Source organism: Corylus avellana, chromosome 2 (genome assembly GCF_965113065.1).
Source record: "Corylus avellana chromosome 2, dhCorAvel1.hap1.2, whole genome shotgun sequence".
NCBI lineage: Eukaryota > Viridiplantae > Streptophyta > Magnoliopsida > Fagales > Betulaceae > Corylus > Corylus avellana.
In genome coordinates this window covers 47217101-47241062 of record NC_142491.1, presented here as the reverse complement: position 1 = coordinate 47241062, position 23962 = coordinate 47217101, and the positions used below count along the sequence as shown (strand labels likewise).

General features: G+C 40.1%; 5 protein-coding genes and 2 pseudogenes across 7 annotated transcripts; 4 read left to right on the top strand and 3 right to left on the bottom strand.

Moving 5' to 3' along the window:
* The first annotated feature begins 2192 nt into the window (after positions 1–2192).
* Positions 2193–3846, top strand: LOC132167686 (UDP-glycosyltransferase 88A1 pseudogene; annotated as a pseudogene).
* A 1870-nt stretch (positions 3847–5716) lies between these two features.
* LOC132175677 (UDP-glycosyltransferase 88B1) lies at positions 5717–7585 on the top strand. Its single transcript, XM_059587702.2, has one exon. It carries the CDS (start codon positions 6066–6068, stop codon positions 7479–7481), a length of 1416 nt encoding a protein of 471 aa, XP_059443685.1. The 5' UTR covers positions 5717–6065; the 3' UTR covers positions 7482–7585.
* A 1952-nt stretch (positions 7586–9537) lies between these two features.
* On the bottom strand, positions 9538–11170 carry LOC132175661 (anthocyanidin 5,3-O-glucosyltransferase). Its single transcript, XM_088513485.1, has one exon. It carries the CDS (start codon positions 11054–11056, stop codon positions 9632–9634), a length of 1425 nt encoding a protein of 474 aa, XP_088369611.1. The 5' UTR covers positions 11057–11170; the 3' UTR covers positions 9538–9631.
* Positions 11171–11901: 731 nt separating this feature from the next.
* On the top strand, positions 11902–13577 carry LOC132175688 (anthocyanidin 5,3-O-glucosyltransferase). Its single transcript, XM_059587713.2, has one exon. It carries the CDS (start codon positions 12029–12031, stop codon positions 13460–13462), a length of 1434 nt encoding a protein of 477 aa, XP_059443696.2. The 5' UTR covers positions 11902–12028; the 3' UTR covers positions 13463–13577.
* Positions 13578–16088: 2511 nt separating this feature from the next.
* LOC132175652 (anthocyanidin 5,3-O-glucosyltransferase pseudogene) lies at positions 16089–17761 on the top strand (annotated as a pseudogene).
* An 18-nt stretch (positions 17762–17779) lies between these two features.
* Positions 17780–19100, bottom strand: LOC132175668 (anthocyanidin 5,3-O-glucosyltransferase). Its single transcript, XM_059587690.2, has one exon. It carries the CDS (start codon positions 19059–19061, stop codon positions 17955–17957), a length of 1107 nt encoding a protein of 368 aa, XP_059443673.2. The 5' UTR covers positions 19062–19100; the 3' UTR covers positions 17780–17954.
* Positions 19101–20093: 993 nt separating this feature from the next.
* Positions 20094–23681, bottom strand: ABCG8 (ABC-2 type transporter family protein). 3 transcript variants are annotated; one of them, XR_009438666.2, is made up of 3 exons: positions 21721–23681; positions 21397–21465; positions 20094–20158 (listed from the first exon to the last, which is right to left on the bottom strand). XR_009438666.2 is itself a non-coding variant. In XM_059578130.2 (2 exons), exon 1 carries the CDS (start codon positions 23516–23518, stop codon positions 21725–21727), a length of 1794 nt encoding a protein of 597 aa, XP_059434113.2. In that variant the 5' UTR covers positions 23519–23681; the 3' UTR covers positions 20985–21465; positions 21721–21724. The 3 variants fall into 3 exon arrangements, 1 of the variants encoding a protein (XP_059434113.2); XR_009438667.2 differs by having other exon boundaries at positions 21725–23681; XM_059578130.2 differs by lacking the exon at positions 20094–20158 and having other exon boundaries at positions 20985–21465.
* Between the last annotated feature and the right edge of the window lie 281 nt (positions 23682–23962).

Here is a 23962-nt window from a genome sequence, read left to right as displayed (position 1 = left end):
AATCTTTTTTACAAAGGGCTTCCTCATGTTTGTTGGTGCACTTTCATTCATCGTTTTTTTTTTTTTTTTTTTTTTTTTTTTCAATTTCAGGAGAAAGATGAAAAGCTTGATGGTGATGCAGCTTTAAACAATTTTTTCCAAAACATATACTCAGATGCTGATGAGGACACCAGAAGGGCCATGAAAAAATCATTTGTAAGACTTTTAGTCTTATGTTTAATATTTCTTGATTCATAATGCCAAATCCAATATTGTTTTTTATGCCTTTCTTGACGATGATATGAGGGTTTTATAAACTATTTGGTGAATTTGTTTCCCGTGTCTTTATTGCTTTCTGTACACGGCTTTGTAATGTGTGTTTCAATATTACACAAGTCGAGTCAAATGGGACAGTGCTCTCCAATAACTGGAAATAAGTGGGTTGAAAGAAGGTGGAGGGAAGTCCTCCTGATGGTATGGAGATGAAGCAATGGGAGATCTAAGAGTCTTACTCTAATCACATATATTGTAATTGAGTGTGCGATTTTGCTCCTTAAATGTTTTTAGTCCTTCCGTTTTCAAGCTTTGTGGTGTGGTTGTTTGTGCTGGAATGCAAGGAAACTCGCTCTCTCTTCTTTTTTGTTCTTCCTTTTAATTATGTGTGCACTTTATTTTGCTCAAAATTGACACTTCATGTAATTCCAATACCAGAACCCCTTTGCTCTTAAATCAAAATGACTTTTGAGTTTCTAGGTTTGCTTAAATCTTTCTATCCTCGATTTTAAGCATACGCATGTCCTGATCGAGAGCCATGAGCTCCCGGTTGTGTGATTACTTTGGGGTGTACTGGTCCTACTGGAAGTGGCATCCTATGTGCTCTGCCCTAACTTTGATTTGGATCCTTTTCCTTTCCTTCCTAAAGACGGGGCATGAAAACTTGTAGGGTGCTCCCTGCCTGAGTGGGATCTTGCTCAGGTAGAGGAGTCCATTTTCACAGACCCTTGCCCAATGATGGGGCAGAGATAGTAACGGGAATTTATAATTGCTAAGGATCCTGTCTCTGGCTCACCTTGTTTGTGACCTCATTTAGTTAGTACAAATAACCAGACTCTTTGAGACGTGTCTTGTTTATTAGTTTTAGATTAACAAAATGTTGTTATCTTCTGCCTCCTTTTTTCTAAATAACTATTTTCTTTTAAGGCATAGTTTCTACAATTGTAATGGTTGGGTTGGGCTTCACATGATATCAAAGCAAAATCCTGAATTCGAATTATGTCCTCATCATTTGCTTTATATTTTAATTAAATATTTTATGTGTTGGGTATAAGTTATCAAGGGAGAGTATTAAAATATAAATTAAATGAAAATTCATCTCTTCCTATCAACTTAGAATAAATAGTGATTTAACATATTATTAAGACGAATGCTCTGAGTTTGAACTTTATTTAACATAATATCCTTGAGTAAGAAAAAGAACATTGAAATGTAGTGTGAATTAGTGATGGGTAGAAACATAGGCTCATTTGAGGTTCAAGCTCTAAATGAGCCCTAAGCCATCAGCAGCCGAAGGCTGAAGCTCTAAGAGCATCTCCAACAATAGTAGTTAAAGTAACTACAGAAAAAGTAAAATTTTTTAAATTAGCTACTCGTTTTTGCTATGTACAATTCAACAAATTCTTTATTCTATTCTCTATTTATATATTTTATTGTAAGGAGAAAGAGGAATGAAGGAAGAGTGAAAAGAATAAAAAATAAAAAATAAATAAAAATCAAATTTTTGAAAAACTTTTACATTAGAGGATCTGTTGGAGTATTAAAATAGCATATAATAGTTAAATATAACTTGAATCACCTGTTTGAAAGGTGGTTGAATCAACTATTTGAAAGGTGGTTGAAGATGCTCTAACAAGGGCATTATTTTTCTATTCTTGTTAGACACATGCCTTATTTATCCATAATTATATGAATATTATTCACTCGGAGTTCTCTATTTTAGGCTCCCTGTAACCATATGTATGTTTGATTCCAAGGCAGTATCTTTACTTTTTAAGGGACACGTATGTGATTTACTAGGATTATGGCTTGCCTTTGATTTATTTTAATTTGATTCCAAGACGGTAGGTAGTATATTTCATTTCATGCTACGTGGCAAGCACAATCATAGGCAATGGTCCCCAAGGCCCAATTGGGTTATTATTACACCCCACCTACTTTGCCCCCACAAGCGTGAAAGAAAAGCTTGTTGGACAGTGAAAGGAAAGCTCATCTTCTCCGTTGAGCCGAACACACAAGAAAACTCAGGCAGCTATGGAGGAGGCTGTAGTTTTGTACCCAACGCCAGCCATAGGCCACCTAATCTCCATGGTAGAGCTCGCCAAACTCATACTCACTCACCACCCTTCACTCACCATACACATACTCATTTCCCCCCAGCCTTACAACGCCGGTTCCACTGCTCCATACATAGCCGCTATCTCTGCCACCACCCCCTCCATCACCTTTCACAATCTCTCCAACGTTCATCTCCCTTCCAACTCCTCTCCCCACCATGAAACACTTACCTTTGAGCTCCTCCGCCTCAACAACCCCAATCTCCACCAATCTCTCCTATCCATCTCCAAAACCTACAACATCCACGCGCTCATCATGGACTCCTTCTGCTCTCACGCTCTCTCTGTTGCAGTCAACCTCAACATCCCTGGCTACTACTTTTACACTTCCGGCGCCAGTATTCTCGCTTACATCCTATATCTCCTCACTATGCACAGGACCACAACCAAAAGCTTCAAAGACCTTAACACCCTTCTTGACATTCCTGGCTTACCACCCATATCAACCTCGGATACGCCAAAACCATTACTTGACCGCAATGAAAAGATCTATGAGAACATTTTGGACTGCTCAGTCAGCATGATTAAATCAGCCGGAATAATTGTCAACACTTTTGAATCCTTGGAGCCAAGAGTTATCAAAGCAATATCAGATGGGCTGTGCGTCCCAGAAGGTCCCACGCCACCTATTTATTGCCTAGGACCGTTGATAGCACCTGGTAGTAACAAAAGAAGTGGCGGCGAAGAGGCCGTGCCGGAGTGCTTAAGGTGGCTTGACTTGCAACCTAGTGGAAGCGTAGTCTTTTTATGTTTTGGAAGCTTGGGGGTGTTCTCTATGGAACAGTTGAAGGAGATAGCTATTGGATTGGAAAGAAGTGGCTTGAGATTCTTGTGGGTGGTGCGGAATCCACCCACTCAGGAACATAGCTCGGCCGTTATAGCCCATCCTGAACCGGACTTGGATCTGTTGCTTCCTTTGGGTTTCTTGGACCGGACAAAGGAGAGGGGCCTGGTACTGAAGTCTTGGGCCCCACAAGTGGCCGTGTTGAACCACAACTCAGTTGGTGGGTTTGTGACTCATTGTGGTTGGAACTCGGTATTGGAAGCGGTGTGCGCGGGCGTGCCGATGGTGGCTTGGCCGCTCTATGCTGAGCAGAAGTTAAATCGGGTGATATTGGTGGAAGAAATAAGAATTGCTTTGCCAATGAACGAGTCCGAGAATGGGTTTGTGAGTGCAACAGAAGTGGAGAAGCGACTTAGAGAGTTGATGGACTCGGAGGAAGGTAACTCGATCAGGGTGAGGACCTCGTGTGTCCAAAATGATGCGAAGGCTGCAGTCAAAGAGGGTGGATCTTCTCGTGTGGCATTAGCCAAACTCGTTGAGTCGTGGAAGCCGTGTTGAGTCGGGTGGACAACATTATTGGCTCACATTCACGTGGTACATGTTTACTTTATTGGCCCACTTTGATGAATTAGAGTTATAATTAAATAAGAAAAATGTCTTCTTTCTATCTATAAAGATACACAACTTTCATAATTATTTGTGTTTTTAATATACATGTTTAATAATTATTGTTTAATGTACATAAGATTAGGATCAAATGGAAGAGACTGTTTTTCTGCTTCTACGATCAATTCCTTTGACATTTGTAATAATAGATCCATGTATCTAACTTTTAAGTAATTTAATTTCCATATTATAGATTTATAAAAATTATAGTATTTTTAGCTTATAGAAACTCACTTCCCTTTATTGAATAATATTGGACCATAACAAAGAGTTGTACAGAAAATAGAAAGGGCAACCAAAATAATTAGGAAAACAAAGCTTTATTGAATAAAAACAACACTTCTTCTCTTTGTCCATTACTCGAGCGCATGGCCTTGCCTTTTTTTTTTTAACTCTTTCAAACACTACCAAAGAGTTTATACTTGATGCCATCCAAAAACTTAAAGAAAGTAGATCTCCAAGCCTTGCTGAATGCCAATGGACCAAATACACCCCAAAACCCCACTACAAATCCAAATGGCATGCCCATATAAAACCACTTCATCTCAACCCACCCAACGCTCTCGCCACCTTCATCATCAACATTTGGTGTTGGCCCAAGGGATGAGTCATCTCCAACGCAGCTGGACGTAAGTGGAGGTCCACAAAGATCATGGTCCCCAATGAAACTCAGTGCACTAAAACTTTAAAGTTGAGTGCCGGAGGAAATTCTGCCAAAAAAGTAGTTGTGTGATAAATTCAAATAACTCAAGAATGTTAAACTCGCCATGCTTTGAGGTATTGCACCTGAACCATTCCATTCACAACCCAGTCAACCACTTTAATGCGTTCTAGCTAAATAGCATTTGATTGTGGTACACTTTCTTGTTTTTTTCTTTTTCTTTTTCTTTTTTCCTTAGAAAAAATATTCTTTTATGGTATATGCTTTTAGTTTGTTTGATTTGGATACAAAACAAAATGACATTGTTTTTTCAGGAGTCCTTCGGTTTTGGTACTACTAGCCATCAACGTGCACTGAGCTCCAGATCTAGCGGCCCAGGGCAAAAAATAAAAAATAAATAAAATACTGTTGTCCCAATATACCCACACAAAAAACTCAGGCAATAGTTCTGTACCCAACACCAGCCATGCTGCCATGGGCATAATTTTTTTATTTTATTTTTTCAATTTTCTACTTAAAAGGAAGCAAAAAATAACAACTTGATCCATTTTACTTATGAAATCGGCTTCAATAAAATAAACAAACATATTGCTTTCAGAGGAATGAATTTTCTATCTAAATACGCATCACTCAATGAGTCAATCTAAACCGATCAAGTTATCCATGCTAATGAGTGTGATACCTACAAACCAAGCATATTAAAAAGGCTTACCGCTTTACTCGTTGAAATTGTTAAAGTAATAATTAAGTAATTAAATTTGCCTCTTTTTATCAGCTTAATCTTTTGAGATAACTAATAATTTAACATAAACGACATATTGTTAATATATGAGAAATGTTAAAGGTTTTTCAATTCTTACATCTTTAAAGTTTTGTTAACAAAACAAAGTTATTACATTTATAGTATAAAACTTTTGTAGCTTCCTTTTTCATTTCTTGATCAGCCAAACAACGCCTTCTGTTAATAGATTTTTTTTTATTTTTTAAAGCCAAATAAGTTCATTGCCATTGGTTCGTTAAATTCTGTTTAATAGAAGGAGAAAGAGGTGGTGATAACTGATAATGCGTCCCAATATGATGTGAAGGTCGCTATGATGTCAGCAATGAGTGAAGCAATTTTTCAATTGAGAGAGAGAAGACTCGGATTACTTCCACGAAGTCTTCTGGGTGAGGAAGCTTGTGGAGAGATGGGGCCGCACAATGTCCATCTCTTCATCATTCTGCTTTTGAAACTGACATTGTCCATATCCAATGAATCTCCTTTATGCTATATGCTTTGTTTCCAAAGACCATACTTTACACTATTGCTTGACTTTGACTTGGCCACCAAAAGAAAATTAAATATTCCAAGATTCCTTCGGTTTTGGTACTACTTCCTAATCTAAACCGCCCAGGGAAAAGAACTAATACCAACACCTTCATCATCACTGTCACTGACTTGTAGCCTACTAAAATAAAAATTAAAAATTAAAAAACTCTACCCCCAATACTGAACCTATGCACATTTAACGCACATCAAAAAAAACTCAGCCAGCTTCTCCGTTGAACCTAGTTGTCTTAACCACACAAAAATACTCAGGCAGCTATGGAGGAGGCAATAGTTCTGTTCCCAACACCGGCAATAGGCCACCTGATCTCCATGGTAGAGCTTGCCAAACTCATACTAACCCACCAGCCTTCACTAACCATACATATACTCATTGCCCCCCAACCTTACAACGCCGGTTCCACCGCTCCATACATAGCCACTGTCTCTGCCACCATCCCCTCCATCACATTTCACAATCTCCCCAACGTAGATCTCCCTCCCACCTCCTCTCCCAACCATGAAACACTTACCTTTGAGCTCCTCCGCCTAAACAACCCCAATCTCCACCAATCTCTCCGATCTATCTCCGAAACCTTCACCATCCACGCGCTCATCATGGACGCCTTCTGCTTTCACGCTCTCTCTGTTGCAACCGAACTCAACATCCCTGGCTACTACTTTCACACTTCCTGTGCCAGTAGTCTCTCTTGCTTCCTATATCTCCCCATCGTGCACAACGCCACCACCAAAAGCTTCAAAGATCTTAACACCCTTATTGACTTTCCCGGCGTACCGCCCATACCTTCCGGCGACACGCCGAAACCACTACTTGACCGTAACGATCCGGCCTACGACTGCTTTCTAAACTGCGCATTCAGCATGGCGAAATCAGCAGGAATAATTATCAATTCTTTTGAATCGCTGGAGCCAAGAGTTAACAAAGCAATATCAGAAGGGCTATGCGTCCCGGACGGCCCAACACCACCTATTTTCTGCATAGGACCTCTGATAGCGGCCAGTAGGAGTGGCAGCGAAGAAGTCGTGCCGGAGTGCTTAAGGTGGCTTGACTTGCAACCGAGCGGAAGCGTAGTCTTTTTATGTTTTGGAAGCTTGGGGTTGTTCTCAATCGAACAGTTGAAGGAGATAGCCATTGGATTGGAAAGGAGTGGCTTGAGATTCTTGTGGGTGGTGCGGAATCCACCCACTCAGGAACATGGCTTGGCCGTCACAGCCCAACCCGAGCCGGACTTGGATCTGTTGCTTCCTCCGGGTTTCTTGGAACGGACAAAAGAGAGGGGCCTGGTAGTGAAGTCTTGGGCCCCACAGGTGGCTGTGTTGAACCATGACTCAGTTGGTGGGTTTGTGACTCATTGCGGCTGGAACTCGGTGCTGGAAGCAGTGTGCGCGGGCGTGCCGATGGTGTCTTGGCCGCTCTACGCTGAGCAAAGGTTCAATAGGGTGATATTGGTGGAGGAAATAAGAATCTCTTTGCCAATGAACGAGTCCGAGAATGGGTTTGTGAGTGCAGACGAGGTGGAGAAGCGAGTTAGAGAGTTGATGGACTCGGAGGAAGGCAACTCGATCAGGGAGAGAACCTTGTCTATGAAAAATGAAGCCAAGGCTGCACTCAGTGAGGGTGGATCGTCTCGTATGGCTTTAGCCAAATTCGCTGAGTCGTGGAAGCAGTGTTGAGTGGAGTGCTTATATTATCTGCCTTGTTTGTTATAGGCTTGATTTGCACTTTCTAGCCTTTAATTAAACACATAGAAAGGAAATAAAAACATAATTTTGATTTTCTTCTTTCGAGTGAATAAACATAGCTTCATTATCTACCTATGTCTACCAGTTTCGCGTATTTGGGTGAATGGAATTTCACATTTGCAAGTAATCAGGACACCGCGTGAATATAACGTTTTTAGATCTAAATATATATAGTCTTATTTTAGATTAAGATATGTTTTAATCTAACAATTATAGCTGTAAGGTTGGAGAAGACCGGCCGATGTTGGCTTGGCGACACTGGGCTAGAAGTGGCAATTCGAGATAATGGGTTGGATTTGTGTGGTGTTAAATTATAAGTATAGGGCTATATTTTAAATTCGTATTTGGCCCATTAAATTTATAATTTAATGGGCCAAAATATTCAACCATCACATACAGGTTAAATAAATGGTCACCCAATCTGATCCATATAACACGTTTAATAAACATATTATGTGTTTGTTTAAGATTGTGGTTTCAATAAGTATGATTTAAATTTTTTTTTTTTTGAAATTATTACTTTTTAAAATTACATAGGTATTTGGTAAAACATGTTAAAAATTACTTTTTCATCAAATATTTGTTATGCGAAATCGTGATTTTGGTTTAAATTCGCATTTTTTCAAATTAGCACCCCTTAGACTGCTTATAAAAATCGCATATTTTTATTTTTATTCTAAATTAAGTACTTTTTAAATCACAATGCTAAACACCTTACGTTTTGCGATATATTTTAAAAATGCATATTATTCTTGTGAATTCACAAAACGCACTCTATATCTAGTTAAACTCAAACCCATCCAATTTCTCCCCACTTGAACCAATTGCATATAGAAATGTTTGTTTTCATGATCCTACATTTTATTTTATTTTTTTGTCTATTTAAGATGTGTAAATTCATCATTAATATATGAGACTAACAAATTCATTAGTAATTAAAAAAGAAAAAAGAAAAAAAGAAATATACACATTTCTTTAATATTATGTGCAGGTATCTACTATTTCACTATCTGCATGTGTGGACGCAAATAACAATTTTAAGGTAGCATTTAAATTCCTTATATATATATAATTGTTCTGATTTAATTGGCTTATATGTTATTATTTTATTATTATTATTTTTCAAATGTTCTTTTCCTTTGCCAACTATAAATAGACGACACAGAAACTTAAATAATGTATGAAATACAAATTTTTTAGCAAAATAATTAGCAAATGTGATCTAAATAATAGCGTTCAGTTAATAATTTAAAATCTATATGAGAATTCATAGGCTAATCTCTAGTTGTTAGTAATCTATTGTTTTTCTCTCTCGGTAAACAAGCCGTTTGAGTGTTGGTTTTGTTGCCAGTGTTTTTATTATTTTCTAAAAAAAAAATTAAAATATATTTTTGTATTTATTAGAAACAGAAAATTACAACTTTAAGGTTTGTTACATTGGGAATAGCAAATAATAATCATAATAATTATGCAAACGCAAAAAATAATAAACATATACGAATACAAATACTATGCTCAATAACTACACGTCTCCATCCGTATTTACTCCCCCGCCCAAATAAAGCTCCATAATTCAATTATCTATCAGCTGTCACCACATGGATTGTCTCATCAGCACGTTGCTTGTCACCCTGAAAGCCAAAGGCGCAGCAGATGCATCTAAGGATCAGGATCCCATGTTAATGGGTTTTTAACTTAAAAGTTTGACGTACCTGAGCAAAATCCGTACAATATTATTATGGCCACTATTACTTCGTGTGTCATCAGGAGGGTACGCGAGTTGACAGTAATTACGAGCTTTGTTCCTGAGTTGACAGTAAATCACATGCATTTCCATTGAATTGAGTTCGCCCCTGCTTCTTCTCATCTTTATTTGCAACAGACTGTGGAAGAAAAAAAAAAAGCAAAAAAAAAAGAGTTCGTCCCTCTCTAATAATTAAACATTCGTTTGCATAAATAAATAAGCTGCTAAAACCAATAGCCTTGATTAAGCAATAAAGCTAATTATGGATTTTAGGAAACCAGTCATTACTACAACTCTACAACAACAAATTCTTGATGAGACGGGCCGGTGATACAAGCTAGCACGTGGTCGTCAACCACAAGTCAGCCAACTCGGCGAATGCAACATGAGAGGACCCTCCTTCCTTCACGGCTGCCACAGCAGCATCTCTCATGCCTGAAACCCTATCCCTCACCTCTTTCCCTGCCTCCGACACAAATAACTCCCTCACTCGCTTCTCCAACTCGGCAGCACTCACCATCCCGTCTTCCGACTCATTCACCGCCAGCGCCACCTTCAATTCCTTCACCAAAACCACCCTGTTCATCTTTTGCTCCGCATACAATGGCCAAGCAATCATCGGGACGCCGCCACACACCGCTTCAAGAACAGAGTTCCAACCGCAGTGAGTCACGAACCCGCCCACCGAGCCGTGACTCAGTACCTCCGCCTGTGGAGCCCATTGCTTGACCACGAAACCCCTATCCTTGGTCCTTTCCAAGAAACCTTGTGGCAATAATTCATCCAAATCTGGCTCTTTGTTATTATCTGTGGCTGGATTTCTCACCACCCACAGGAACCTCTGCCCACTGTTTTCTAATCCTACCGCTATCTCTCTCAACTGCTTCACCGAAAACAATTCCAATCCCATGCTCCCAAAACAAAGAAACACAACGCTTCGACTCGGTTGCGAGTTTAGCCAATTCAAACACTCGTGCTGATGATCATCTCCGTCTTGATTGCTGCTTGAAATCAAAGGTCCAATGCAGAATATTGGTGGGGTCGGCCCATCTGGAACACATAGCCCATCCGATAATGCCTTGATAGCTTTTGTCTCGAGCAGCTCGAACGTGTTCACTAAAAGTCCATTTGATTTGGCCATGTGGGTTGCTGAGTCCAAGAAATACTCATAAACTTTAGAACTGCGATCTGAAGTAGCTTTCGACATGTCTGAAGCCGGGATAGACGGTAAGCCGGGAATATCAATAAGCATATGATTGAGATCTTTGAAGCTTTTATCCAGGTTTTTATGGAGAGTGGGATGGTACAGAAAGGCTGCTAGACCGCTTGCGCTTGAGGTGAAGAAATAGTAAGTAGGGATGCTAAGGTTTGCGGCCACTTCGAAAGCAGCATCGCAGAAGAAATCAATGACGAAGGCTTTGAGTTTGGAGGTGTGGGAGATGGTTTGGAGGGCTTGGTGGACATTTGGGTTGTTGAGGCGTGGGACTAAGTACATCAATTCTGGTGGGAAAAGAGTGGAAGGGACGCCGGAGATGGGGGGGAGGTGGAGGAAGGTGATGGATGGGGTGGCGGCTTCCACGGCGGCCATGTATTGGGCGGTAGAGCTGGCTACGTGTTGGGCGGTGGACGCAGAATGTGTGTTTAAGACGAAGATTGTGATGGAGAAAGATGGGTGATGTTTGAGTATGAGCTTGCCAAGCTCTACCATGGCGATTAGGTGGCCTCTGCCTTCAGAGGGGTATAGGACTATAACCTTCTCCATAATGTTGACACAAAAAAAATGTAAAGAAGTTGAAGTATATATAATAAAATATTCAGACAAGTTATGGCTTTTCGTGGTTAGCTAATTAATTGGGTATAGAAACCCGATAACTTTCAAGTGTGTGTTCCGTATTATGAATATGGGATGTGGGAGGTTTGATAATATATAGCGCTTTCAATAGGGCACTTTGCTAAAATTGCTTTTGTTTTTTGTTTTTTATTTTTTTAATCCTTACGTAACATTAGATTTTTTTATTAAGAAACAACAAAAAAACATCCTCTCAAAAGTTTTTTAAATTCTTCATAGGACAAAAATAAAACATCTAAAAAGTAGTAACAAATGGAGCCCATTGTCATAAAGTAAATCAACCATTCGGTCCATTCTCATTAAGTAGACTGGTAGGCCTTATGAAGAGTGGTCCTTATTTCATTTTTTTATTTTTTTATTTTTTCTTCTAATTCTTATTTCACGACTTGAAACGAATTTTTGTTGAACTGCCGTTTCTGTTTTGTGTGGCAAAGGAAAGTTCCACGTAGCAGATAATTGCGAAGGTTTTTCTACCAGGTTTTCTCAACTGGTTTTGTCTAGTTGCCATCATTTACTTCTCCACTAGAGATCCTGCTATGCTTATTTTTCCCAACCGACCCAATCCCATTTCCTGTCTTATTGCGTGTGTGTCGTCGTCGTTGATTAAAAAAAAAAAAAAAAAAAAAAAGTACAATAATTATTGCGAATTTACACGGAAAAATGCTATCCATGGACCATGCGCATTTAAAATTGTAAATAATAAGAGTACGTGTATCAATATTGCCATAAAATAAATCAGCATTTAAAAGAGAAAAAGTAAGGAAGAATCAATTCTTGTGTAGGGGTAAGTTTGTAATGTTATGGATTTTATTTTTTCTACCCTTGGAGTTTATATAAACATTCAAGCACCCATGGTTCGTGAAAGTACTCAATCCGTGTAAAAATATGGAGGATGTGATAGTCCTGTACCCTTCTCCCGGAAGAGGCCACCTAATTTCCATGGTGGAGCTTGGAAAGCTCATACTCAGACTTTACCCATCTTTCTCCGTCACAATCATCGTCTTAAGCACACAAAACACAAATTCTGCCGCCAACGCCCAATATGCAGCCAGCTCTACCGCCCAATACATGGCCGCCGTCAACGCCACCACCCCATCCATCACCTTCCTCCATCTGCCCCCTATCTCCGAAGTCCCTTCCACTCCTTCCCCATTAGAATCCTTCTTCTTATTCCCACGCCTCAACAACCCAAATCTCCACCAAACCCTCCAAACCATCTCCCAGACTTCCAACCTCAAAGCCTTTATCATTGATTTCTTCTGTGATGCTGCCTTTGAAGTGGCCGCAAACCTTAGTATTCCAACGTACTATTTCTTCACCTCTAGCGCAAGCGGTCTAAGCATCTTTCTATACCGCTCCACTTTGCATAAAACCATCGACAAAAGCTTTAAAGACCTCAATAATATACTTCTTGATATTCCCGGCTTACCGCCGATCCTGGCTTCAGACATGCCACAAACTGCATTAGATCGGAATTCTAAGGTGTATGAGTATTCCTTGAACACTGGAATCAACATGGCCAAATCAAATGGACTAATCGTCAACACGTTCGACCAGCTCGAAAGAAAAGCAATTGGGGCAATATCGGATGGACTGTGTGTGCCAGATGGACCGACTCCGCCAATATTTTGCATTGGACCTTTGATTTCAGGCAGCAATCAAGACGGAGATGAGGATCAGCACGAGTGTTTGAATTGGCTAAACTCGCAACCGAGTCAAAGCGTCGTGTTCCTGTGTTTTGGAAGCATGGGATTGTTTTCTGCGAAACAATTGAGAGAAATGGCAGTAGGATTAGAAAACAGTGGCCTAAGGTTCCTGTGGGTGGTGAGAAATCCGCCACCAGAAAAAAACAAAGAGCCAAATTTGGATGAGTTGTTGCCAGACGGTTTCTTGGAGAGGACCAAGGAGAGGGGTTTTGTGGAGACGCAATGGGCTCCACAGGTGGAAATTCTGAGCCACGGCTCGGTGGGTGGGTTCGTGACTCACTGCGGGTGGAACTCAGTGCTTGAAGCGGTGTGTGGCGGCGTGCCGATGGTTGGGTGGCCTTTGTATGCGGAGCAAAGGATGACCAGGTTGGTATTAGTGAAGGAATTGAAGGTGGCGTTGACAGTGAACGGGTCGGAAGACGGGTTGGTGAGTGCGGCCGAGTTGGAGAAGCGAGTGAGGGAGTTAATGGACTCGGAAGCAGGTAAAGAGGTGAGAGAGAGGGTTTCATGCATGAGAGATGATGCTGTGGCAGCCGTGAAAGAGGGAGGCTCCTCTCGTGTTGCATTGGCCAAGTTAGCTGAGGTGTGGATGGCGACGACGTCCATACTCTAAAAGATATTAGTAGCTGTAATAAGTTATGTAATGTGGCATTATCTTTTTGCATTTATTTTTCTAGGTGTAGCTTCTAAGTTTTAACCATTTGGAAAATAAAATATGAGTTTATTTCTGTGTCTTGGATGAATAGAACCAGGACCAGTCATGATGTAGCGGCTAGAACAAATGTCAATTACGTTACACTCTGCCTCATTGTAACGTTACTTCCAACCTTTTAAAGACCATTAATTGTGATCCTTTCATTGGGTTGCTTACCTGTATTTCTTTTTTGTTTTTGTTTTCTTACTTTTACAAATTTTATATTACTATAAAAGATATTTAACTTGTTACCTGCTCGAGTTACTAAAAAAAAAAAATTTCTTAACAGTGAAGGTGATTGATTTAAAGATTTAAAAACCTTTTGTTTTTTTCTCCAACAATCATATCTATGAAAAATTTTATTTTCCAAATGGCCATTGCGGTTATAATTTTCAAAATTTTTATATAAAAATAACATATTGGAAAAAATAAGTAAGATGAGAGAGAATGTTTTGTATTTTTTGGATGCATTTTAGCTTTTTAACTTTTTTAAATAGTTTGATGAAATGAAAGTGCTCTAAGACTAAAATGGGACCAAAATGAGCATATTTAGTGAGTTGTTAATTTGGTAAATATTGTTCCGCGTTCGCTTACCAAATATGAAATCAGTACTAACAACTAACAAGTCTCTATCCTTCTCTCTCCTCTAAAAAAAATATTAGATTATGTTAGTGCACTATATTATATATAGGCAGTAGGAGTGGAACTTTAAGTTTTATTTTGGAGAGGCGAAATTTTTTTAAGGTACAAATTAATTTTTAACGGTCTATTTTATTAAAAAATATATATTTCTTAAAAAAAAAATTATTTGTTTTAGAAACTACCTTTTGGGTTGGGAGAGGGGGCTTGGCCTTAGAGTCAAGGGCCAATGTAAATGTATGCTTGGGGGACATTCTTTAAAAATCCTTGAAAAACCATTTTTAAATCAACTATTATCCTTAATATTTTCTTTTTTGTCCACCCAAATTATTTTCTCACTCTTCAAATGACAAGTTGAAGTCCTACTCTTTTTTTGGGGAGACGGGGGATTCGAATTATTTACTACCATTTCATGAGGTGTGGTCTCTAATCAACTGAGTTACCTCTTGAGAATAGTTGAAATATACTCTTAAATCAAGTTATTTCATAGTTTATGACAAACGTTGCATATCGCACTACATAAAGAGGTGAAAATATTGTAAAATCAAATATATACTAATAAAATTACATTTCTTTTCGGACTCACAAGCCTTTTGTGGTTGTGAAAAGAAATGTAGTAAAATTAATTTTCTCTTCATTGGTTTTTTTTTTTTTTTTTTTAATTTTTGTAATTTTTTATTTATTTCGTACCCCTCTCACTCAAAGTTTTGGTTCTGCCGCTGCTTAGGGTGCTGGGCCCGGAATTTATATTTGTCAAAAGAAAGCAAGGATGGATACAAAGATGAAGGCATTAGAAAAGTAGCAATCTTTTTATCATTAAAAAGAGTTTTGCTGGTATGCGAAGGGGAATGTGCGGTTAATATTATAACTTGACATCGTGGACAAATTTATGAAAAACTCTATAAGATAATGAGCAAGTGGGGGGAGCGAAAGCTGCGAAAGGCTTCTACTCTTTTGCCAAAGACAAAGGTAGTCATTGTTAGGAAATTAATCCTATTTCCCAAGACCCGTGAGATGCGAAAAATAAGAAGAATGCGGAATAACAAAGATAAGCAATCACACACGACACAAAGATTTAAGTGGTTCGGCTTAACAAGCCTACATCCACTGGCGGAGACGACCCAGAGAAAATTCACTATCAAAAGATGAGTACAAGAGAGTAACAGGGTGAGAAAACCACTCAAACCCAAAGCCCCAAATACACCCAATTCTCACTTTGCCCAAAGGAGAATAATAACAAAAAGGGGAAAAGAAAACACTCTCTTTCTTGCTCTCACTTTTTCTCTCTCTCAATTGCTTTTGGCACACAAAAACATAAGGAGCTCATGCCTTTATATACTAGGCAAAGTCGGTGGAAATCTCCAAGAGCCAAAAGGAATCCCAATAAGTGTGGGACAAGCCTTCCAACTCCAACTAGGAGAAGGAATCCAAGTACAAGACAAACTTGTAAATAAATCAAAAACCGGTTGGGTCCACCATAACTTTCAAGGCACGCATAACAGTCATAATCGTACTGGTGTAGCAGACTTTCTTTTTATGCGTTCCACCGATCGACGATGACTTCTTTCTAGATAATTGTAGACCAAAGACTTTGCAAACATATGCAGTGACGCAAATATTTATTTCTTGTATGGAAAGAAGTCAGGTAGGCGGCGGATCCTTCAGTCTATTCAATATAACAAATCTCGAAACCTAATTGGTGAGAAATCTCTTGGAAGTCTTACATTATCTGGGTATTAAGGAGATGGACCATTTATAAAGGTGAGAGAAAATCTCAACTCTTAAACTAGCTTTTGAGTTGAGTTAGGCTCAAAACTCATTTCTCACGTCTTTCGTAATAAAGTCCTACGCAAATAAAACTATATATTACATTATTTAATGAGGTGCCAATTAATAATTCGGGCCTTTGAATGGACCGTCTTTCTCTTAGAACATATTCTTAATTAATACATTTCTTTTTTCCCAAGTTCGATAAATCTCCTATTAATACACGTATGGTTGGGGTTACTCAGAGGCAGAGGAAGAGGAAGCTAAGCTAACATCCTGTGAACATGGAGGAGGTGATAGTCCTATACCCCTCTCCAGGCAGAGGCCACATACTCGCCATGGTAGAGCTTGGCAAGGTCCTAGTGAAGCATCACCCTTCTTTCTCCATCACAATCCTCATCTTAGACACACAAAACAGAGCTAATGCCTCCACCCCTCAATATGCAGCCAGCTCTACCGCCCAATACATAGCTTCTGTCAACGCCACCACTCCATCCATCACCTTCCACCACCTGCCCCCAATCTCCAACGTCCCTTCCACTTCTCCCGCCTATGAGTCAGGCTTCTTACTCCCACGCCTCAACAACCCAAATCTCCACCAAGCCCTCCAAACCATCTCCCAAACCTCCAAACTCAAAGCCTTCATCATTGATTTCTTTTGTGATGCTTCTTTCGAAGTAGCCGCAAATCTTAGCATCCCCACGTACTATTTCTTTACCTCCAGCGCAAGCGCTCTAACTGCCTTTCTATATCTCCCCACGCTCCATAAAAAGCTGGATAAAAGCTTGAAAGATCTCAATGATGACGTGCTTCTTGAAATTCCAGGCTTACCCTCTATCCCAGCTTCAGAGATGCCGAAAAATATGTCAGATCGTAGTACTAAAGTGTACGAGTACTTCTTAAACACAGCAACCCACATGGCCCAATCAAATGGGCTTATTGTAAATTCGTTTGACCTGCTCGAAAGAAAAGCTATTGGAGCAATATCGGATGGGCTATGTGTGCCAGATGGACCAACTCCGCCAATATTCTCTATTGGACCTTTGATATCAAGCAACAATCAAGATGGAGAAAATCAGCACGAGTGTTTGAATTGGCTAAACTTGCAACCAAGTCGAAGCGTGGTGTTTCTGTCTTTTGGAAGCATGGGATTGTTTTCAGCAAAACAGTTGCATGAAATTGCCGTTGGATTAGAAAACAGTGGCCAAAGGTTCTTGTGGGTGGTAAGAAATCCGCCACCAAATAACAACGAAGAGCCAAATTTGGATGAGTTGTTGCCAAACGGTTTCTTGGGAAGGACCAAGGAGAGGGGTTTTGTGGTGAAGCAATGGGCTCCACAGGTGGAGATACTGAGTCACGGCTCAGTGGGTGGGTTCGTGACTCACTGCGGGTGGAACTCGGTGCTTGAAGCGGTGTTGAGCGGCTTGCCGATGGTTGGGTGGCCTTTGTATGCGGAGCAAAGGTTGACCAGGGTGGTCATGGTGAAGGAATGGAAGATGGCCTTGGCAGTGAACGAGTCGGAAGACGGGTTGGTGAGTGCAGCCGAGTTGGAGAAGCGGGTGAGGGAGTTAATGGACTCTGAAGCAGGCAAAGAGGTGAGAGAGAAGGTTTCAGCCATGAGAGATGCTGCTGTGGCAGCCTTGGAAGAAGGAGGGTCCGCTCGTGTTGCATTTGCCAAGTTGGCTGAGTCGTGGGTCACGACAACAGGCTAGTTATTGTGATTGTGATTGTGATCGAGTGCTCCTTTTTTGTGCGAGTAGCTTTTTAATCATTTTTTATGTATAACTGACCATCCTATATATGATGGGTTGAATAAATATGAAAAAAAAATTGAAAAATTGCTCTCTTTCTATTTTCGGAGAATACCATTTGGAGACTTGTCATTTGATAGTTTACGCAAACCTTAAAGACAGAGTACTATATATATGTTATGGAATGAACAATTTCAACCTTATGAACATTAATTACCGTGGTAGACTACGTAGCCGATTGAATCAGATTCATGTCACCGTTTGTTTAATTGTTTCCAGAGGTGAGCAAGTTTGGCCAAGGCAACAATAGATGACCCACCCTCTTTCATTGCTGCCACTGCACCATCTCTTATACCCAAAACTCTCTCTCGCACCTCTTTTCCTCTATCAGACTCCATCAACTCTCTGACTCGCTTCTCCAACTCACCCGCACTCACGAACCCATCTTCAAACTCGTTCGTTGCCGTTAATGCCACTGCCACCTTCATTTCCTTGACCATAAACACCATATTCATCTTCTGCTCTGCATACAGAGGCCACGCAATCATCGGCACGCCCGCACATACCGCTTCAAGTACCGAGTTCCACCCACAGTGCGTCACAAACCCGCCCACCGAGTCATGGCTAAGCACATCCATCTGCGGGATCCATGACTTCACTACACGTCCGTTATCTTTTGTTCTTTCAAGAAAACCTTGTGGCAATAGTTCATCCAAGTTGGGCTCTTCTGGTGTCAAAATTGACTGGCTCTGGCTCTTATTTTCTGCGGGTGGAGCCCGTACCACCCACAAAAATCGGTGCCCACAATTTTCCAAGCCTGTCGCAATTTCCTTCAGCTGTTTGGCTGAAAACAAACCCATGCTACCAAAACATAAGAACAAAACACTTCGGCTGGGTTGTGAGTTTAGCCAACTCATGCACTCGTGCTCATCTCCAACATGGTTGGTCGAGATCAACGGTCCAATGCAAAATATAGGTGCGGTTGGACCGTCGGGCACGCAAAGGCCATCAGATATGGCTTTGACGGCCTTTGTCTCTAGCAATTCGAACGTGTTTAAGATAATTCCATTGGATTTGGACATCTGGGTTCCCGTTTGTAGGAAATTATTGTATACATCAGTATCACGCACAAGTAAAGGTGTAGGCATCTCTGAAGCATGGATTGGTGGTATGCCAGGGATATGAAGGAGCGTATTGTCATCTTTGAAACTTTTGGTGGTGTTTCTATGGAGGGTGGGGGTGAGGATAAGCATCGTGATGGAGAATGATGGGTGGTGTTTGAGTATGAGCTTGCCTAGCTCCACCATAGAGATCAGATGGCCCATGCCCGAAGATGGATACAAGACTATGGCATCCTCCATTTCTTTTTGTGTCTTTCTTCTTCATTTCTAATCGAGAATGCAATATAATTTAGAGTTGATGATCTTATTATGCTTTTGATTGATTGTACTTGATAAGTTGGACCATATCGATCCGTTGAACTCTAGTATGCACATGTGCTTTCAGATCTGGCTACTGGTCTTAGCTACTCCAGTGCCATCTATTCAAGCTGGTAGCAGCAGCCTGCAAGAGTCAGGACCAAACACCCCTAGGCACTAGCTACCGACAATAATCTACATCACTAATTATCAAATCTTTATTAAGAAGAATAAGAACCTAATTAACCACAATATATATTGAACCCATGATCAATAGCAATTACCAAATGAAGTTGTTACTGTTAGCTAATTAATGCATTTTGGACGTTGAAAACGAAACTTTTTTTATGTTGGTCAATGTTGGGATATGGGCTGGCAATGCCACACAACCCATTTATCAAGCCCAAAGACCAACCCATTAACCCAAGATCACTTCGTTTACTTAACAGGGAATCAGAGAGCTACGTAGCCATCGATCATACTATATATCACAGAGTCCACGACTTACTCTACGCTCTTAACTATCATAGTTGATCATCCAGATGAGCCTCACAATACACGCCCAAACCGACTATTCAACCCAATCCAAACCGATCATATGCGGGTCGGTTTGGTTTCATTAGGAATCGGGTTGGCTCAGTTCGATAAATTCTCAAACCGACAAGTTCCGATTCGATTAGTTGAAAAGATTCGCAAAACCAAGCTAATCCAACCCATGCCCACATCTAATAATCAATATTGGAGAGTAACCATAAACTCCATTTCATGGCTAGATAAAATTTTATAGCATTTAACTGTTATATAGTGTCATATCATACCATAAATCTATTTAATATTCATCTAACCATGCTGATCATGTGATAGTTTCAACTAACTATTAGATTAATTTTCTGAAATAAAAAAAATTCAATAATTAATTTAGAGTTTCACATCAGCATCATTGAACAATTAGATTACAAATAATTTTAAAAATGATGTGACAACGTAAATAATCTATATATCATTAGATGTGCCTGTGAAATAATTCATCATCGCCTCACCTGAAATAGAGAGAAATTGTCAAGCACAAGTAAGGATTAATATTAGGAATGCATCGAACTCTCCCCTTCTTCGATCCCTGCTCAGTTTTTCCAATATAATTTGATTAATTACCATTTTTTAAGAATATGCTGTAGCTTCATAGGAATAGGAACAATAAGTTACTAATTTAAAGACAAAAGTTTTTCATGAAATTTCTTTTAATTTAATTTATTAAATTAATATTTATCTTTAAGATAGTTGATTCTCTACCCCTTTAGGCTTATAGGAATGTCTATCAGACTATTACACTCATCTTCGCCTTTTCTTCTTTGTAATGAAGAGGAGAACGTTACATACTACCACCCTTGTAGTGGAAATTAGCTATGCGTGTCACTATGGAAGGTAATTTTTGTTTGTGTATCGAATTCGAATCATGTCGAGATGCATGTATATAGAACTCTTAACTTGACCCATATAATTAAACAGATTTGATCATTCAATCATAATTTATTAATTTTGTATTAGATTCATATTAAATTCGAGAAAAAATGTAAAAAATACTAACCCTAAATTAAAAAAAAAACAAAAAAAGCTTCAATAGTTTGTCCAGCATGGGGTGGGGGGATAGATAGGCCGCAGGTGGCGAAGGCGACCCCACAGTGGGTTCACGGGTGACTGCTAAAAGAGAAACCCGTGAGTGTGGCACTGATTCAAGTTTAAGCAACAAAACAAACTTGAATTGTGGCATTTCCCCACCCGACAGACCGCTTTTCAAGAAGCCCAACTCCTTCAATTATTCCATGCTCTCTCTCTCTCTCTGTCTCTCTCTCTACGTTCGTCCATCCATCCCTAAAATACCCGTGACTCGCTTTCTTCTCAGTAAACACTCAGAAGATGATCATGCCCAAAACACTTTCTACGTCAGCCCCACTGCCTGACACGTAGATTGGAGCCCACCTAATCATGAATCACTATTTTTTTTTTCTTCTTAAAATTAATTAGCTTATATACTTTTATAACAACAAGGCTTGAAAATTTATAGATTTTAGGATAGGCCATATGATGAGACATATTTCACCGAGGAAAATGTTATTCATTCGAAATCTTTAGGCAGAGAACCGAACAAAAAAATCTTTATTCTTGTCAAAAAATTGGATCCCAATTGTTTTTATTCTCTGTCATTTCACTTTCATCATGTTTCTCGTGTAGTCGAGTATAATAGAAAGACAGCTCAAGCTTGAATAGGAGTTCTGTTCACCTGAATTTGAGTCTTTTGTGAAGTGGAAATGCGTCTTGACCCTTTCACAATAACATGCATATATATGGCCTACAATACGGATAAGAGAGGAATTAAAACCGTTGTCATTCGTTTATCTGCTTCTAAACCTTCTGTGTTTAAAGATGGAGAAATGAAATCCATAAAGCAACTTCCTTTAATACTGTATTTCAATTGTTTCTGTCAATAAATCGAAGCCCATGCAATAAGAAGCCATCACTCACAGGAGCTTCAGTTCTTGGAAAACAAATGACAATATAAAAAAAAAAAAACATTAATACAGAGTAAATATGCTTGTGTACGTACGTACTCATCTTTTTGATCTTGAAACCCTTCGGATCAAAACCAGCAAGCAGAGCACGCGATAAAACACAAAGAAACCAACCAAGATGTAAATATTCGTCCATTTCTGCCTCTCATGGAGCCCTCTCTTCTGCAAAACATCGGCTCCAGTCACCATGCACTCTTTGTTCTCCTCGTACCATATCAAACACCTTGAGACGAGGCAAGAATACTCATTGATGAGGAGGGCGTCAAGCGCGTACTTATACATTGAGAGGAAGTGCATGAAAAGCCAGTACTTTGGTAAACCATCTGAGGAGATGAAGTAGCCTGAGAAGAGAAAGAAAGCCCCCAAAAGTATAGTCACGAGGGAAGTGCCAGCGATGTAGTTTGGAGCAAGGGAGCTCAAAAAGAGCACGAATGAGTTTGCCATTAAAACTACGACCCATATGACCAATACGAAGTAGGAAAAAGCTTGCCATGAAGCACAAAGACCCACCAAGAAGTAGACCGAGCTCGAATATATGATTGCTATTGCGAGCAAATAAGGCAAGAAAACAAGGGTGTTAGCCATTAGATAAGACGAGAGTCTATAAACCCCACTTGAAGTTTCTCTCAGAATTATTGGCCTTTCATTGATGAAGATTGGGAGGGTTTCAGTTGTGGAAGAGAGAAGGAAGGTGAGAGTGAAAGCGAAGAGACCGAACCTCTTTTCGATGCCTTGCTTGTCAAAACCAATATTAATGTAAATGGTTCCAAGAACCAGACCCACGACAAGCGCTTCCAATGTGTTTGTTAAAAGGAGCTGTTTGGTTCTGTAAACGATTTTCCAAAATCTGTTATAAAGGGTGAGGATCTCATGGACTCTAGAGCTCTTGTATCTTATTCTTTTTCCTTCATTCTCACAAGGAGAGGCTGTGGAGATATTTGGTGATGGAGGGGGTGTGATCGGCTTAAGCTCATTCAGCTGGTTTAGCATTTCCATGGCGTATTCTAATGCATTGAGCTGTGGAGGGACAGTGAAGCCGTTTGAGACCAAGAATGTCTGCAGTGAAGAAAGTGTGCCATGGTGCACCACCGTTCCTTTTGATAGCAGCATGATTCTATCAATTGTCGAGAGGATCTTGAAGCTCGGTTGGTGTATCGACAAAATCACAGTGCGGTGGCGCGAAGTGGCTATCGATTTAAGCGTTTGCATTACGTTGAAGGCCGACGAGCTGTCGAGGCCTGAAGTGGGCTCGTCGAGAAGCAAAACAGCTGGGTCGTGGAGAAGGCTTATGCCTATTGAGACTCGTCGACGTTCGCCACCCGACAGGCCATGTGCCAGCCGGGTATTTGATAAATGTTCTAGCCTAAGCTCGGCGAGAAGAGAGGAGATAATGGCGGTAATATCGGATGATTTAGGGACTAGAAGGCGAGCAGCAAAGGCGAAGGTCTCGGAGACGGTGAGTAATGGAAGGCATGCATCGTGCTGGGGGACATAGGCGGAGAGTTTGCGGAATGAGGAAGGGTTGAAAGGGGAAGAGTTGAGAAGCAGAGTGCCGTTTGTGGGTGAAGTTCGGGCGGCTAAGATGTCAAGGAGAGTAGATTTACCGGCTCCGCTGGGACCAACAATGGCCAGGATTTGAGATGGATAGGCGGTGAGAGAGACATCACGGAGGATGTATGTGGGAGGAGTTGTGGTGCAGGGTTTGAAGAGGAAGATCAGCGGTGCAATGGGATTAATGGAGCCGGCGGTTGATTTAGTGTAGGAGATTGAAGAGGCTGTTAACTTGTAGCTCTTGACCGGTACTGGCGGTGGCTTTGGTGATTGATCTTCCATTGAAGTGGTGATGATATTGGGAGAGCAAGTGATGAGGGCAAAGAGAGAGACAGACGTGGGGATATATGTTGTTGTTGATGATACTTTCCATGCGTTTAGAGTAAAATGTAGGGGGAAGATAATTTAGAAGAAAAGACAGTGAGAGAGTTAAATAAGATATACGTACCATCATAAAATAATGCATGGGTTTAGCAAAGAAAGCGACCAAGAGGACCTCTTGCTATTTGTCCTTTTCCCTAGGGATGATATCCTGTTTGTAACAAACAAGCTTTTCTAATTTTCATTTCTCTATTTTGGTTGACATGAAAAATTTTGGTCTTCACATTTATATGTGAAGCTCTTTTTACCTAATCTACAAGAGTACCTTTCATCTGTACGTACTATTAATTTTGACCAAAAAAAAAATCAATGGTAGAAATGAATTATTTATAAGATAAGATGCAC